At 45.0% G+C, this 17,929-nt stretch overlaps 1 protein-coding gene across 1 annotated transcript in view; it reads right to left on the reverse strand.

The window, feature by feature from the left end:
• Positions 1-17,929, reverse strand: part of LOC115123089 (slit homolog 3 protein-like) — a 516,835-nt gene that overhangs the window by 49,894 nt on the left and 449,012 nt on the right. Inside the window, 5 exon segments of the mRNA XM_065018507.1 lie at positions 2,154-2,394; positions 3,265-3,402; positions 4,006-4,099; positions 12,772-12,911; positions 14,416-14,513. Of these exon segments, the coding sequence (XP_064874579.1) occupies positions 2,154-2,394; positions 3,265-3,402; positions 4,006-4,099; positions 12,772-12,911; positions 14,416-14,513 (711 nt within the window).

The raw sequence follows: 17,929 nt of genomic DNA on the forward strand, positions 1-17,929 counted from the left end.
AGCTCTGCGCTTGAGACCGCCAGTGCGCCTCCACGACCCAGTGGATCCAGTGCCTCTGCCAAGAACTAAGCCTCTTGTGTTTATTTATTGTTTTGTTTGGTGTCTTTTTTCCAAATAAAAAGAGAAATGTATGCTCACCACGCTGCACCTTGGTCCTCTTCATTTAATGGCCGTGACACCATCATACAAACTGAGGCAGCAGACTTTGTGAAAATGAATATTTGTGTCATTCTCAAAACTTTTGGCCACGACTGTACACTCCGGCTAACTATTTGACCATGGTTACTGATCAAAACCTTTAAAAAACGTTGAGATCTGTGGGTTGGCAGTGCACTACATTGCTGCCTGCCATAAGATGAGTGATAGTGTCCTCGATGCTTGCTGTTATTGTTATTGTTCAACGTATGGTTATTGGTTATTTTGACCCTTGATTATTGTTGTTACTTTTGTCCCATTGACAATATAGATTTTGTATTATTTTAATTATGTTAGTATTGTAAATCTCCAAAGTAAGATTTGGCAATATGTACATTGTTCGGTCATGCCAATAAAGCAAATTGGAGAGAGAGTGTTGAAAGTGTACTGTGATCTGAATTCTCCTTTCCAATAAATATTGAGGCTCTTATTCTGGCGACATGACGATCGATGCTTGTTACATGTATTATCGCTCTTATCCATAGTAATGTCATCATGTAGACTATACCCGCACACTGTATCTGTGAGCTGTTGGATGGAGCCCACATGACAAAACTATCGGTTGAGTTGAGCACTACATCTTCACGCATTGATTTTTATCCGCAAAAAGTCAATTTGGTGGAAACACTACTGGTGGCAAAATGCTCATATCTTCTTCACGCAGATTCTAAAGTATTCACATGAAAATCTGTCACCAATTGGATGGAAACCTGAAGGATACCATTCTGTAGTTACTGTATTTGAAATGGAAACATATGGCATGGGGAGATGGTTACTTTGCATAGTATGCAACAGAGTGGCTTACAAAAATACAAAGTGTATTTTAGTTGAAAACTGTACTTTTCTATTTTAACTTGAAACTAGGTTTTCCATGTTTTATGCATCGTGTCTAAAACTGTGGCAGAATGTACTAACTGAACACTGCTTTAGGAATGGGCCAGCTCCATTTCCTTTTGGCCATGTATCTACCTAACCTAGCTACGTACAATACTCAAAGTCATGCTGTCACCTTTAGCACAGAGATTAAGACCAAGTGTTTTATTTTTACCTCAGTATTTTTAATTAACATTAGCGTGCCCCCTCGCCAACAAGCACATCAGCTCATTTGGAGGTAAGATGCGATCCGCCGGCCGTGACTCACTGCCAGTGATTGGGCTGATAATGGTCGCCATGCCGACACTCTATTACCATAATACATATCCCCTCAAGCCACATTATTCATGCTAAGTGAACAAAAGGTGACATTATAATAATGTCACCGTCCCACCGTCCCTGTGGTGTCTGGTGGTAGCTCAGAGCCAGACGGCTCCAATAATAGAATGTGCGTTCCAAATGGCACCCTAGTCCCTATGTAGTGCAGTACAGACTATGGGCTTTGGTCAAAAGTAGTGCACATAAGGAATAGGTTGCCATATGGGATGCAGGTCGAGAGAGAGTGTTTTTTTTATGCTAGCCTCTTAAGAAATATATCCCTCTAATATCTTTCCCAAGGGTGCTACATTCTATACTTTAAGTGCTGCGTTGATGGGGGCTAGTGTGCACAACTCACTACTTAATCCCCAAGACAAGGTGTTGAGGAGAGACTGTTCTTTCTCTCTCTTATTAACCTTAAGTGCTATCATCCATTTCTGATAATGGTGCATGAGGTAGAGTATGACGTTATGGGACGTATGATCAGTTATAGGGAGACAGCTTGACTACTCAGACTCATAGGGCTATCATATAGAAGGTGACTGTTGAAACAAGACAATTCCAGCCCTAACTAGATAGATGTCAATGTCATTGTGTCTGTGTGAATGAGGGCTGGGTCTGGGCCCTGGTCAAACGTAGTGAACTACATAGGGAATAGGGTGTCATTACATACAAACCCACAGTGATGTGAGGGGTGAAAGGTTATACAGTACCTGTAGGGAGATGTGGGCAGTGTTAGAGGTCAGGGGTTAGAGATGGTACAGTACCTGTAGGGAGATGTGGGCAGAGTTGCGTATCTTGGCGCTGGACAGCGCCAGGTAGGCATCTTTGCCCAGCAGGTGGACGGTAACGATCTTGTGGCACTTGTTTCCGGCGAAGCCAGGCAGACAGCGGCACACAGGCTCCCCAGCCATCACTAGACACTGGGCTCCGTTCTGACACTCTGACTGGTCACATGGGCTGGTCTGCAGCAGGATCATAGGGGGAGGGTTCTCGCAGAACAGACCACTACAGGATGACAGAGACAGATGTGTGGGTTAATATCACACTCAATTAAGCTGCCACACACACTCCACCATGGTCCCTCCCATCATGATTATACACACCCTGCACCACCCCACACTACCCTGCACCACCACATACCACCTTGCACCACCCTTCACCTCTCTGCACCACCAAATACCACCGAGCACACTGCACCATTCTGCACCACCCTGCACCACCAAAAACCACCCAGCACTCTGCACTACTCTGCACCACCCTGCACCACCAAACACCACTCTGCACAACTCTGCACCACCCTGCACCACCCTGCACCACTCTGCACCACCAAACGCCACCCAGCACCACTGCACCAATCTGCACCACTCTGCACCACCCTGCACCACCAAACACCACCCAGCACACTGCACCACTCTGCACCACTGCACACCACCCTGCACCACCAAACAGCACCCACCCCACACTGCAACGCAACACCCCGCACCACTCCACACCACCTTGCACCACCCTGCACCACCCACAACACCCCACATTGCATATCCAAGCAACACCCCACACTGCTCCACACCGCCCCACATCACCCTTACCTCCCTGCACCATCCTGCACTGCACGCCTCAGACTAGACAGCCAAGTGGAGGATAATAAAGCACCATCTGTAGCTCCTCACAGTCTGGTGTGTGTGTGTGTGTGTGTGTGTGGTGTGTGTGTGTGTGTGTGTGTGTGTGTGTGTGTGTGTGTGTGTGTGTGTGTGTGTGATCTGAGTGTGTGTGTGTGCTCTGCAGCTGGCCTGATGCTGTTACGGCACTGAGCCTACGTCAGCCTTTGCAGTAAGATCAGCCTGTGCGCGTGTGTGTCTGTGCTGTGTGTGGACTCACCTGAAGCCCTCTTTACACACACAGGTGTATCCATTGACAGCGTCCACACACTCGGCCCCGTGCTGACACTTGTTCTCCAGACAGTCGTTGTAGTCCTGCTCACAGTGCTCGCCTACATAGCCTGGTAGGCACTCACACCTGACACAGGAAATAAAGAGGTACAATGTTACAAAGGAAACAGTCTCTCTCTCTCTCTCTCTCTCTCTCTCTCTCTTGCTCTCTCTTGCTCTCTCTCGCTCTCTCTCGCTCTCTTTCTCTCCCTCCACCCTTCTCTCTCTTTCTCTCTCTCTCTACTCTCTCTTTCTCAATTCAATTCAATTTCAATTCTCTCTGAACATGTTATTCACATCCAATCACTTTTATTTCCTGAGAGGGAACTTCATGTATTGAACTCACTATATAAATGTACTCTTAACAACTGGCGCTGAACAGTTCTTCTTTCTGTGACTGAACTCTCTTTACTGCCTTAAACCCACTCTCTTGCTCTTTCTAACATAGAAAAACTGCAGTTCAACTGCAGTAGTGTGCTTTTAAACAGCACAGTCATGTACACTAGAGTTTGTTTTCCTCATAAAATAACAGGATATTAACATGTTGGAGGAACAGAACAGAACAGGACATAAACATGTTGGAGGAACAGAACAGGTTGTCCTGATGACAGGTCACTTCCTGTGGGCTGCCTCTGGTGACGTCTGACCTTTTGTAGTCTCGCCCCCCATCTGAGAGCTGCATGTCACTCACCTGTAGCCTTTGGTGAGGGGGAGGCACTTGGAGTCATGCTGGCAGGGGTCAAAGCCTTGCATACAGGGGTCCACTCCCTCCTCACATAGATCCCCTGGGAAGACACACACACACACACACACACACACACACACACACACACACACACACACACACACACACACACACACACACACACACACACACACACACACACACACACACACACACACAACACACACACAAGATAATAGAGAACAGAGAGATGGTGAGTTCATGGCCTGAAACGTCATTTTCCGACATACATAATACTAGCTAACGTCTGTCATGATTTGACTTAGTGCCTTATTGTGCGATTATTCTAGTGCATTGTATATATATGAGCCTGGGATTGTGTGTAATGTTGAGTGTTTTGTGATTTGTCCCATTGTATTATGATGGCTCCCTAAAGCACCATCATGGCTTTCTCAGCATTCAACAGTTGGGTCATGTTTATACTGCCGGCCTGCTCCACTCTCCCATAGAGTGGGGGTTGGGGGTTGAAACACATGTATTATATTGTGCTGTAATCTGCACGGAATACAGGGCTTTACCTGCCCAGGCAAGGCCCCATTGGAATCCACTAAATCACTGCCCGGCCAGTTCAATAAACCCTCTGTCTCTGTCCACCTGCTTGGCTAGATCTGCTCCTCTAACAGTGGGGTGGCTGGGGCTCATCCAGGATTTCACAGCACAGGCCTCTCCTCCATTGCTTTACCCTCCCCTCCCTCCCTCCTCAGGTCCTCTGCCTCTCCCTCATCCTGCAGCCAGCCCATATCCCAGTCTGTTACCCTCCCTTCTCTGCCAGGTCTGTTTCCTCTCCCTCATCCTGCAGCCTCGTGGTGGAGCCTTGGAGAAGCCTGCCCATATCCCAGCATCCCCAACAGCCCGCTGCGTTACCCTCCCTCCCTCCCTCTACTGCCAGGTCTGTTTCCTCTGCCTCTCCCTCATCCTGCAGCCTCGTGGTGGAGCCTTGGAGAAGCCTGCCCATATCCCAGCATCCCCAACAGCCCGCTGCGTTACCCTCCCTCCCTCCCTCTACTGCCAGGTCTGTTTCCTCTGCCTCTCCCTCATCCTGCAGCCTCGTGGTGGAGCCTTGGAGAAGCCTGCCCATATCCCAGCATCCCCAACAGCCCGCTGCGTTACAGAGGAAATCCACTCCAATTGGGATTCTATGGTGCATGTCTGAGTCTGCCTGTTCTCACTGCTCAAGCCTGGTTCTGGTTTCAATTGGTGGGAAGACCTGAAAGTCATTGGCTAAATGAGAATCAATATGTATCGTATTCGATATGAAAAATAAATAATTTCCCATCTAGTTAGCAGTAGTTCTGTTTTACAGGGGGAAAATAACATAAGGAGAAATACAGAGAAGGTGGGTAGAGAGAAAGAGACTGACCTTTTCCCATGTCAGATCTGGTCAGCTTGTATAGGAAGAAAGAGACTGATGTCAGATCGGTCAGCTTGTAAAGGAAGAAAGAGACTGATGTCAGATCTGTCAGCTTGTAAAGGAAGAAAGAGACTGATGTCAGATCTGTCAGCTCGTAAAGGAAGAAAGAGACTGATGTCAGATCTGTCAGCTTGTATAGGAAGAAGAGACTGATGTCAGATCTGTCAGCTTGTATAGGAAGAAAGAGACTGATGTCAGATCTGTCAGCTTGTATAGGAAGAAAGAGACTGATGTCAGATCTGTCAGCTTGTATAGGAAGAAAGAGAATGACCTTTTCCCATGTCAGATCTGTCAGCTTGTAAAGGAAGAAAGAGACTGACCTTTCCTATGTCAGATCGGTCAGCTTGTAAAGGAAGAAAGAGACTGACCTTTTCCCATGTCAGATCTGTCAGCTTGTAAAGGAAGAAAGAGAATGACCTTTTCCCATGTCAGATCGGTCAGCTTGTAAAGGAAGAAAGAGACTGATGTCAGATCTGTCAGCTTGTAAAGGAAGAAAGAGACTGATGTCAGATCTGTCAGCTTGTAAAGGAAGAAAGAGACTGATGTCAGATCTGTCAGCTTGTAATCTGTCAGCTTGAAGAAAGAGACTGACCTTTTCCCATGTCAGATCTGTCAGCTTGTAAAGGAAGAAAGAGACTGATCTGTCAGCTTGTAAAGGAAGAAAGAGAATGACCTTTTCCCATGTCAGATCTGTCAGCTTGTAAAGGAAGAAAGAGAATGACCTTTTCCCATGTCAGATCTGTCAGCTTGTAAAGGAAGAAAGAGAATGACCTTTTCCCATGTCAGATCTGTCAGCTTGTAAAGGAAGAAAGAGACTGATGTCAGATCTGTCTGCTTGTAAAGGAAGAAAGAGACAGACCTTTTCCCATATCAGATCTGTCAGCTTGTAAAGGAAGAAAAAGACTGATCTTTTCCCATGTCAGATCTGTCAGCTTGTAAAGGAAGAAAGAGACTAAAGGAAGAAAGAGAATCTTTTCCCATGTCAGATCTGTCAGCTTGTAAAGGAAGAAAAGAATGACTGATGTCAGATCTGTCAGCTTGTAAAGGAAGAAAGAGACTGACCTTTTCCCATGTCAGATCTGTCAGCTTGTAAAGGAAGAAAGAGACTGACCTTTTCCGATGTCAGATCTGTCAGCTTGTAAAGGAAGAAAGAGACTGATCTTTTCCCATGTCAGATCTGTCAGCTTGTAAAGGAAGAAAGAGACTGATGTCAGATCTGTCAGCTTGTAAAGGAAGAAAGAGACTGACCTTTTCCTATGTCAGATCTGTCAGCTTGTAAAGGAAGAAAGAGACTGATGTCAGCTTGTAAAGGAAGAAAGAGACTGACCTTTTCCCATGTCAGATCTGTCAGCTTGTAAAGGAAGAAAGAGACTGATGTCAGATCTGTCAGCTTGTAAAGGAAGAACGAGACTGACCTTTTCCCATGTCAGATCTGTCATCTTGTAAAGGAAGAAAGAGACTGATGTCAGATCTGTCAGCTTGTAAAGGAAGAAAGAGACTGATGTCAGATCTGTCAGCTTGTAAAGGAAGAAAGAGACAGACCTTTTCCCATGTCAGATCGGTCAGCTTGTAAAGGAAGAAAGAGACTGATGTCAGCTTGTAAAGGAAGAAAGAGACTGATGTCAGATCTGTCAGCTTGTAAAGGAAGAAAGAGACTGACCTTTTCCCATGTCAGATCTGTCAGCTTGTAAAGGAAGAAAGAGACTGATGTCAGATCTGTCAGCTTGTAAAGGAAGAAAGAGACTGACCTTTTCCTATGTCAGATCGACCTTTTCCCATGTCTTATAAAGGAAGAAAGAGACTGATGTAGAAGGAAGGAAGAAAGAGACTGATGTCAGATCTGTCAGCTTGTAAAGGAAGAAAGAGACTGACCTTTTCCCATGTCAGATCTGTCAGCTTATAAAGGAAGAAAGAGACTGATGTCAGATCTGTCAGCTTGTAAAGGAAGAAAGAGACTGACCTTTTCTTTTCAGATCCATGTAAAGGAAGAAAGAGACTGATCTGTCAGCTTATAAAGGAAGAAAGAGACTGATGTCAGATCTGTCAGCTTGTAAAGGAAGAAAGAGACTGACCTTTTCCCATGTCAGATCGGTCAGCTTGTAAAGGAAGAAAGAGACTGACCTTTTCCCATGTCAGATCTGTCAGCTTGTAAAGGAAGAAAGAGACTGATGTCAGATCTTTTAAAGGAAGAAAGAGACTATGTCAGATCTGTCAGCTTGTAAAGGAAGAAAGAGACTGACCTTTTCCTATGTCAGATCGGTCAGCTTGTAAAGGAAGAAAGAGACTGACCTTTTCCCATGTCAGATCTGTCAGCTTGTAAAGGAAGAAAGAGACTGACCTTTTCCCATGTCAGATCTGTCAGCTTGTAAAGGAAGAAAGAGAGAGTGGAAGGTTTATGTAGATGTCTCATGGTCCTGATCAACTTGTAAAGGAAGAAAGAGGTCCAGACCACCTTTTCCCATGTCAGATCGTGGTCAGCTTGTAAAGGAAGAAAGAGCACCACATGTAACAGCTCGTAAAGGAAGAAAGAGACTGATGTCAGATCTGTCACTTGTATAGGAAGAACGAGACTGATGTCAGACATGTCAGATCTGTCAATGTCCACTGTCACTGAAGAAAGAGAATGACCTTTTCTGTCCCTGTCACTAAAGGAAGAAAGAGCTGACCTTTTCCCATGTCAGATCTGTCACAGAGGAAGAAAAGATGAGCTCATATTGATCTGTCAGCAGAGGAGTAAAGAAAGAGACTGACCTTTTCCCATGTCATCGGTCAGCTTGTAAAGGAAGAAAGAGGTCAACCATCTGCCAATTGAAGAAAGAGACTGATGTCAGATCTTGTAAAGGAAGAAAGAGACTGACCCCATGTCAGATCTAAAGGAAGAAAGAGACTGACCTTTTCCCATGTCAGATCTCAGCTTGTCCTTTTCCCTCAGATCTGTCAGCTTAATGTTCCATGTCAGGTCAGCTTGTAAAGGAAGAAAGAGACTGACCTTTTCCCATGTCAGATCTGTCAGCTTGTAAAGGAAGAAAGAGACTGATGTCAGGCCTTGTAAAGGAAGAAAGAGACTGACCTTTCTCAGATCTGTCAGCTTGTAAAGGAACTAATGTTCAGCTAAAGGAAGAAAGAGTCTATGTCAGGCCTTGTAAAGGAAGCAAGATGACTTTTCCCATATCAGATCTGTCAGCTTGTAAAGGAAGAAAAAGATGGTCCTGGTCCTTGTAAAGGAAGAAAGAGACATGCCAGCCTGTAAAGGAAGAAGAGAATGTAAAGGAAGAAAGAGACTGAGATGTGGGAAGGAAGAAAGAGACTGACCTTCTCTCAGATCGGTCAGTCTAAAGGAAGAAAGAGACTGGTCAGCTTGTAAAGGAAGAAAGAGACTGATGTCTAAAGGAAGAACAGGCCAGCAAGATAGGAAGAAAGAGACTGACCTTTTCCCATGTCAGATCTCTCTAGTCTAATGGTCCTGATCCATGTCAGATCCAGCTTGTAAAGGAAGAAAGAGACTGACCTTTCCCCCATGTCAGATCTGTCAGCTTGTAAAGGAAGAAAGAGAGAGTGGAAGGTTTATAGATGTCTCATGGTCCTGATAACCAGGAGGGTCCAGACCACTTAACCCAGATAGAGGCACCACATGTCACACTCTAGTCTAATGGTCACTGGTCCACAGGCCACACACACACACACACTCTCACATTCTAATGGTCCTGGTCACACACACAGCAACACACACACACTCTCTCTAGTCTAATGGTCCTGGTCACACATGGCCACCAAGATGCAGTTTTTCTCTCAGAGTCTAATGGTCTGGTCTACAGCAGCCAGAAAGAGGCTGGTCATCTCTCTAGTCTAGAGGGTCAACCAACCTGCCACAGGCCAGCAAGATGCATTCCTCTCTCTCATAATGTTCCCAGGGTCTAATGGTCCTGGTCCACAGGCCAGCAAGATACTTTCTCTCTCTAGACTAATGTTCCTGGTCTACAGGCCAGCAAGATGCTTTCTCTCTCTAGTCTAATGGTCCTGGTCCACATGCCAGCAAGATGCTTTCTCTCTCTAGTCTAATGGTCCTGGTCTACAGGCCAGCAAGATGCTTTCTCTCTCTAGTCTAATGGTCCTGGTCCACAGGCCAGCAAGATGCTTTCTCTCTCTAGTCTAATGGTCCTGGTCCACAGGCCAGCGAGATGCTTTCTCTCTCTATTCTAATGGTCCTGGTCTACAGGTCAGCAACATGCTTCCTCTCTCTAGTCTAATGGTCCTGGTCCACAGGCCAGCAAGATGCTTTTTCTCTCTAGTCTAATGGTCCTGGTCTACAGGCCAGCAAGATGCTTTCTCTCTCTAGTCTAATGGTCCTGGTCCACAGGCCAGCAAGATGCTTTCTCTCTCTAGTCTAATGGTCCTGGTCCACAGGCCAGCGAGATGCTTTCTCTCTCTATTCTAATGGTCCTGGTCTACAGGCCAGCAAGATGCTTCCTCTCTCTAGTCTAATGGTCCTGGTCCACAGGCCAGCAAGATGCTTTTCTCTCTAGTCTAATGGTCCTGGTCCACAGGCCAGCAAGATGCTTTCTCTCTCTAGTCTAATGGTCCTGGTCCACAGGCCAGCAAGATGCTTTTTCTCTCTAGTCTAATGGTCCTGGTCCACAGGCCAGCAAGATGCTTTCTCTCTCTAGTCTAATGGTCCTGGTCCACAGGCCAGCAAGATGCTTTTTCTCTCTAGTCTAATGGTCCTGGTCCACAGTCCAGCAAGATGCTTTCTCTCTCTAGTCCAATGGTCCATGTCCACAGGCTCTCTAGTCTACACCATGTAGTCACAGTCTTAGATTTGTCTCTGGAGCACACAGACGTCTAATTGCTGGGTTAGCCTGAGGACTTCCCCCGGAGCCGGCCTGTGACCGCTTCTTCACATGGCCGCGTGAGCTGTAAGCCGCTGGCCCAGGGGCCCACATGCCCACACTGGGGGGTTAGCTGTGTGTGGCAGGCTGCTGGCAGGGTGTCGCTCTACTGGCTGCCTCTCTGCTGCCAGCCTCTAGCCCCATTAGACCATAGACCCTCTGTGTTCTGTGCTCTGGTCCCAGGGGAGGCTGGGCCTGGGAAGGTCGTGGCACGGCCAGGCCTACAAGGCATGCGGTGGTAATGACAGGGTTGGTGCGCGTGGAGCAGCTGCTCAGATCAGCACCCTCCCTTCCTTGTGACGGGCAGGTGATGGTGGCGACTGCCCATGATGCCTGACTGAGGAGATGCCCGCAGCTGCTGCCCCACATGCTCACTGCAGAGAGAGCCTGGCCAGTCTCTCACCAATACTGGCTGGTTACACTCAGAACTGCACTGTGCTTGGGCTGAACTCACTGGACTGTGCAGGGCTGTAGGGCAGCAGGGCAGCAGCAGCCCCCCCCCATTCAGAAAAACTGTCCATTTTAGACTAGCAGAAAAAAACACATTATTTGGTTTATTTAGGTGCACTTTTAGAGTTTAGGATTTTGTCTATGTTGAAGCTAACCTTTATCTTTCTGTGGTTGCATCATTTTTTAGGGTGGGCAATATAACAGCATGAGTTGATAATAAGTGTATTACAGTAGGTTAAGAAGTGTATTACAGTAACATAAGAAGTGTATTACAGTAACATAAGAAGTGTATTACAGTAGGTTAAGAAGTGTATTACAGTAACATAAGAAGTGTTTTACAGTAGGTTAAGAAGTGTATTACAGTAACATACGGAACCAAATTTCGGTAATCCAACCAGTTGAAAATGTGTGTTGGTACTAAATGAATATGATGTCAGTTCGGTTGGCGTCTGAGACATGATTACTGATGATCGCACGACATAAACTGTATCTTGGAAAGTCGCACGTTCTAGTTATCAGATTCACATGGAATTGTTGTGCAATTTAAATGTTTAAATATGAAAATATTTGTGAAAAGATTGAATGTAAGTTTTAGCTTGTTAAATGAGAGAACGGTTTATCATAGAGAAACTCTGCTCACTCAGAGGCACCGCCCAAGTGAACAGACATGGGTTATAAACTACGAAACACGGCCCTCTCTCCCAATCCTATATAAGCCCCTTGACGAAAATGTAACTTTCTGTTCCAAGGACGTGTGGACTTGAGGTCCCTACGTTGAAAGGACAAAGACCACCTACAGAACTAAGCCAACCTTAGAGAACCTAACAAATTTAGCATAGAATTTCAATGTGAAGGTGACGAATTTCGACTATACCAGCCAGAATATAGCATGAGCATATAGCATGGCAACTTGGTATGAACTTTGAACCCTTATTCACTAAAGAAGTGATACCTCCTAGCCATTGCATTAGCGCAGCAACTGTAGACGTGGGCTAGGAGAGGACGGACAGAGTATCTGTCTACCACATGACGACGGTACTACCAAGTATCCAGTTTACCACCAGAGACATTCTTCAAAGGACAAGAGATCCCTGTTGGGCAACCCGGCCTACTATCTACGACCAAGCTACCGAAGCGCAGCTCAGAGTAAATATTTATTGCATTTTCCTTGTTCAAATGGGCGGTAATTTAGAATGCAAAATATACTGTATTTACAATAGCATAGCTTCTCCCTTTGTTACTCAGTCTTCCCGCTCTTTCATTCAAAACCCAACCCCCTTTCTCTGTGTAACCAGCCGTCATATCTGCTCCGTCCACCAGGGACGTTTTCCTTTATGACATAATTTGTAATCAATGTATGATTCATTCTGTTTCGATGTAATTCTGTGTGATTATTTAGGTATTTAGTAAATAAATTATTAAACCAAATGTTGTATTGCTGATTCAACTTGTTAGCCAGGGTTCGTGAAGATAACCAAGAATTTACAACTTCAGTTGAGACTAAATAAAGTGACGATTAAATATTGACTCCTATTGAGGTAAAAGACTACCAGGTCTTTAAGAGTTTATTCGGAAGATAACAGCTCTATAAACATTATTTTGTGGTGCCCCGACTTTCTAGTTAATTATTTACCTGATTAGCTTAATCAAGTAATATTAATTACAGAGAAATTGTTTTATAGAATAGCATGTCATATCACTTAATCCGGCATAGCCATAGACACGACAAGCATAAGAAGTGTATTACAGTAACATAAATAGTGTATTACAGTAACATAGGAAGTGTATAAGTGTATAGGATAAGAAGTGTATTAAACTATCATAAGATAGTTCTGTGATCTGTGACCTGCCAAATAACATCTTTTTTTTTTTTAATTATGAGGCTAGTAGGCTATTATTCCACTCTCTGCATGAATTCATTTGTCTGCATGTCTAATCGATATTTTGATAAAATGTGTATCATACCTATGAAGTTTGGGGGGCAGAAGCAGGTATAGTTGTTTATGCTGTCCACACAGGTAGAGTTGTTCTCACAGTCATTGTCCTCACAATCGTCAGGATTCACCTCACACTGCAGACCCTCGTACCCAGGAGGACACGTACAGCTTGGGAGGAGAGAGACAGGATAGCAGTCACACTGCAGACCCTCGTACCAAGGAGGACACATACAGCTTGGGAGGAGAGAGACAGGATAGCAGTCACACTGCAGATACCCAGGAGGACACGCAGCTTGGGAGAGAGAGACACACTGCAGACCCTCGTACCCAGGAGGACACGTACAGCTTGGGAGGAGAGAGACAGGATAGCAGTCACACTGCAGACCCTCGTACCCAGGAGGACACGTACAGCTTGGGAGGAGAGAGACAGGATAGCAGTCACACTGCAGACCCTCGTACCCAGGAGGACACGTACAGCTTGGGAGGAGAGAGACAGGATAGCAGTCACACTGCAGACCCTCGTACCCAGGAGGACACATACAGCTTGGGAGGAGAGAGACAGGATAGCAGTCACAGATAGTTAGTTAGGACACTGCCAGAGTCATGGAAGTGTACTGGGTTTCATTCCACTTCACTTCAAATTCACGCTCCAGATGCCCTCTGCTCTGTGGCCCTGGCCCATCTATTAAGGACTAATGCCCTTTGAAAGCCTAAGACCTGCACTTCAATTTGAATAACAACAAGGGTAGAACTCCAGTGACATTTGAAATGTAATGTAATCAGGTCTGTCTGTGAATTCAATAACTCCAATTAGACGTGTGTCCCTGTAAGATCCTATGTGGAAGAGCATTCATCAAGCTTTAATAACTAAATGTCGTGTGGAATCGGTAGACCGCTTAACTCTGGCATCACACTAGCTCTGTCACTCTCTCTCTTGTCTGTTATGCCCGCCTTCCCTAGCTGGCCTGGCTGTGCTGTGCGAGACGGGTGGCACAGGGTTGGCATCATGGGTGCGGTGTGGTGGGCAGGCTCTCAGCAGAGCAAGGAGAGATAAGCGTCACTAGTGAGATGAGTAGCTTTATCAAACGCCTGTTGTTCTTTGAAGGCCAGCAGCTTCTGATTCAACATGACCCCGAGGAGATGAGTGATTGTGATGTCCTTTAGCAGTTCTCCAGAGGGACTGACTGGGGGCTGTAAGTAGAGAGGGGATATACAAAGCTCCTGTAAGAGGCCTCAAGGTTGCGACCCCTGGAAAGAGTGACATCATAGTGACTCAAGGAGATGAACCTTTGTGTCGGTGCATAGCTAGAACAGATACAGGCTTTGTAGTGAGGTCATGCTGTAAAGGCCTTAATCTGCTATATCAAAAGGCTGAGGAGAGATCCCACATGTGGATCATTGATGAGACAGACAGCTAGGGTTGGTTGATTGGTGTTTAAAGGCCGAACAGTGAACAATGAAAGAGAGGAGAGTGTGGCAGTAGTCTGGCCCCAAGCCTGATGAGGAACAACACCAGCATGGACCATGGGTTCTCACAGAGTCACTCACACACTTGGAACAACACTGCTGCCTGCATGTTACTCCTCTGTCTGCCCCACTATATAGGGAATAGTGTGCCATTTCAGACGGCCTCTCTGTGTGGTGTGTGGAGAGAGTAGTGGGTAGTGGGTACCTGAACTGGTCCTCTTGGCCTGGGATCACGTGGCAGGTCCCTCCATTGGCACAGGGGAAACTGATGCAGGCGTTGATGGATATCTCACAGTTCTGTCCCTGGAAGGGAGGAGGGAGGGAGGGGAAGAGAGAGAGGGGTGTGAAACAAAGAGACTCAGGGGGTATGCTAGCAGACCTTACTAAATAAATAAATCAAAACAGGAACATTTTACATTTGGCTACAAATGAAAAAAATAAATGATCTCAGCAGAGAAAAATGTCCTCTGTGTGCTACCTACATCCCCCCACTATAATCCCCATACGTTAATGAAGACAGCTTCTCCATCCTGGAGGAGAAAATCAATCATTTCCAGGCCCAGGGACATGTACTAGTCTGTGGCAACCTAAATGTCAGAACTAGACAAGAACCTCACACCCATATTAAGAAATGCTATAGCTAGAAGGAAAGTAGTGTGGAAACCTAACAAAAAACAATTAGGAAACAACAAATCAATCCCTTTCAGACAACTTCCAGGACAAAATGTTCCACTGTAATAGTAAAGGTGTAAACTTGGCAGTAGAAAACCTAAACAGTTTATTTGACCTCTCAGCTTCCCTATCAAATCTAAATATTTCAAACGGAAAATCGAAGAAATGAACCACAATGACAAATGGTTTGATGAAGAATGCAAAAACCTAAGAAAGAAATTGAGAAACCTGTCCAATCAAAAACATAGAGACCCAGAAAACCTGAGCCTACACCTTCACTATGGTGAATCCAGAAACTATAGAAAAATAAGGAATAGCAGGTCAGAAATCAGCTCTATGTAATTGAAAAATCCATAGACTCTAACCACTTCTGGGAATACTGGAAAACACTAAACAAAAACAACATCATCCTTGGCTCTGGCATCTTTCCCAATATTTGGAAGCAAGGACTGATCACCCCAATCCACAAAAGTGGAGACAAATTTGACCCAATAACTACCGTGGGATATGCGTCAACAGTAACCTTGGGAAAATCCTCTGCATTATCATTAACAGCAGACTCGTTCATTTCCTCAGTGAAAATAATGTACTGAGCAAATGTCAAATTGGCTTTTTACCAAATTACTGTACAACAGACCACGTATTCACCCTGCACACCCTAATTGACAAACAAACATACCAAAACAAAGGCAAAGTCTTCTCATGCTTTGTTGAATTAAAAAAAGCCTTCGACTCAATTTGAAATGAGTATCTGCTATACAAACTGATGGAAAGTGTTCTTGGGGGAAAAACATACAACCTTATAAAATCCATGAACACAAACAACAAGTATGCAGTTTAAATTGTAAAAAAAAACACACATTTCTTTCCACAGGGCCGTGGGTGAGACAGGGATGCAGTTTAAGCCCCAACCTCTTCAACATATATATCAACGAATTGGAGAGGGCACAAGAAGTGTCGGCAGCACCCGGCCTCAGCCTACTAGAATATGAAGTCAAATGTCTACTGTTTACTGATGATCTGGTGCTTCTGTCCCCAACCAAGGAGGGCCTACAGCAGAACCTAGATCTTCTGGACAGATTATGTCAGACCTGGGCCCTGACAGTACATCTCAGTAAGACTAAAATAATGGTGTTACAAAAAAGGTCCAATTGCCAGGACCACGAACACAAATTCCATGTAGATACCGTTGCCCTAGAGCACACAAACATCTATACATATCTCGGCCTAAGCATCAACGCCACAGGTAACTTCCACAAAGCTGTGAACGAGCTCAGAGACAAGGCAAGGGCCTTCTATGCCACAAAAAGAACATAAAACTTGACATACCAATGAGGATCTGGCTAAAAATAATTGAATCAGTTACAGAACCCATTGCCCTTTACGGTTGTGAGGTCTGGGGTCCGCTCACCAACCAAGAATTCACAAAATGGGACCAACACCAAATTGAGACTCTGCATGCAGAATTCTACAAAAATATCCTCTGTGTACAAGGTAAAATACAACATAATGCATGCAGAGCAGAATTAGGTTGATACCAGCTAATGATCAAAATCCAGAAAAGAGCTGTTCAATTCTACAACCACCTAAAAGGAAGCGATTCCCAAACCTTCCATAACAAAGCCATCCCCTACAGAGAGATGAACCTGGAAAAGAGTCCCTAAGCAAAGCTGGACCTGGGGCTCTGCTCACAAACAGACCCCACAGAGCCCCAGGACAGCAACACAATTAGACAAAACCAGATATCGAGAAAACTAAAAGATAATTACTTGACACATTGGAAATAATTATTTAAAAAAAATAGCAAACTGGAATCCTATAATTGAGAAACGCCACCATAGGCAGACCTGGCTCTTTAGAGAAGACATGCTATGTACACACTGCCCACAAAATTAGGTGGAAACTGAGCTGCACTTCCTAACCTCCTGCCAAAGAGAGACACATATTTCCCTCAGATTACACAGATCCACAAAGAATTCAAAAACAAATACAAGTTTGATAAACTCCCATATCTAATGGGTGAAGTACCACAGTGTGCCATCACAGCAGCAATATTTGTGACCTGTTGCCACAAGAAAAGGGCAACCAGTGAAGAACAAACACCATTGTAAATACAATCAATATTTCTGTTTATTTATTTTCCCTTTTGTACTATTTGCACATAATTTGCACATAATGTGTAATGTCTATATTATTTTGGAACTTCTGTGAGTGTAATGTTTACTGTCAGTTTTTATTGTTAATTTGACTTTTGTTTATTACCTAGTTCACTTGCTTTAGCAATGTAAACATATGTTTCCCATGCCAATAAAGCCCTTAAATTGAAATTGAAATTGAGAGAGATGGAGAGGTGTGAGACTGTGTCTGTCTATCACGATGGAGTAGAGCAGTGGTCACCAACCTTTTCTGATTCAAGATCAAGATCACTTTCTGAGTCAATATTCAAGCTGAGATCTGCTGCTCAGATTTTTTAAAACATGGCTTAAAAGTGTAAGCCTATGCAACATTAACCAATTAAACACAGTTCTGTAGCAATGAGGTTTATGCAGTAGGCTATAGGCCCAATACATTACCACTGCATATACTGGTTATAGACCAGTCCATTATTTCCAAGGTAATGTACAGAATGTCTGCATTTATCACTTACATATTGGCTATGCTTGAATTGCCCTGCCAATGTTATTTTGCTCAGACCAATTAGGAATTATATTTAAACAATGTAGGTATATGATCACACTGGTAATATATAATTTATTGTATTACTTGTGAGGGACAGCTGAGTGAGCTTAATATTTTTTGGGATGGCCTGCATCTGATGGTCAATCTGAGGGGAGGGAGGAGCAGTGGTGAGGCTGCCTCTCACCCGACTCACCGTCCCTCCGCTCTCCTCCCTCCGCTCTCCCTCCCTCCACTCTCCCTCCCTTCGCTCTCCCTCCCTCCACTCTCCCTCCCTCCGCTGTCCCTCCCTCTGCTCTCCCTCCCTCCGCTCTCCCTCCCTCCGCTCTCCCTCCCTCTGCTCTCCCTCCCTCAGCTCTCCCCCCCTCCGC

Source organism: Oncorhynchus nerka, linkage group LG5, assembly GCF_034236695.1.
Source record: "Oncorhynchus nerka isolate Pitt River linkage group LG5, Oner_Uvic_2.0, whole genome shotgun sequence".
In the NCBI taxonomy this organism is placed as follows: Eukaryota; Metazoa; Chordata; class Actinopteri; order Salmoniformes; family Salmonidae; genus Oncorhynchus; species Oncorhynchus nerka.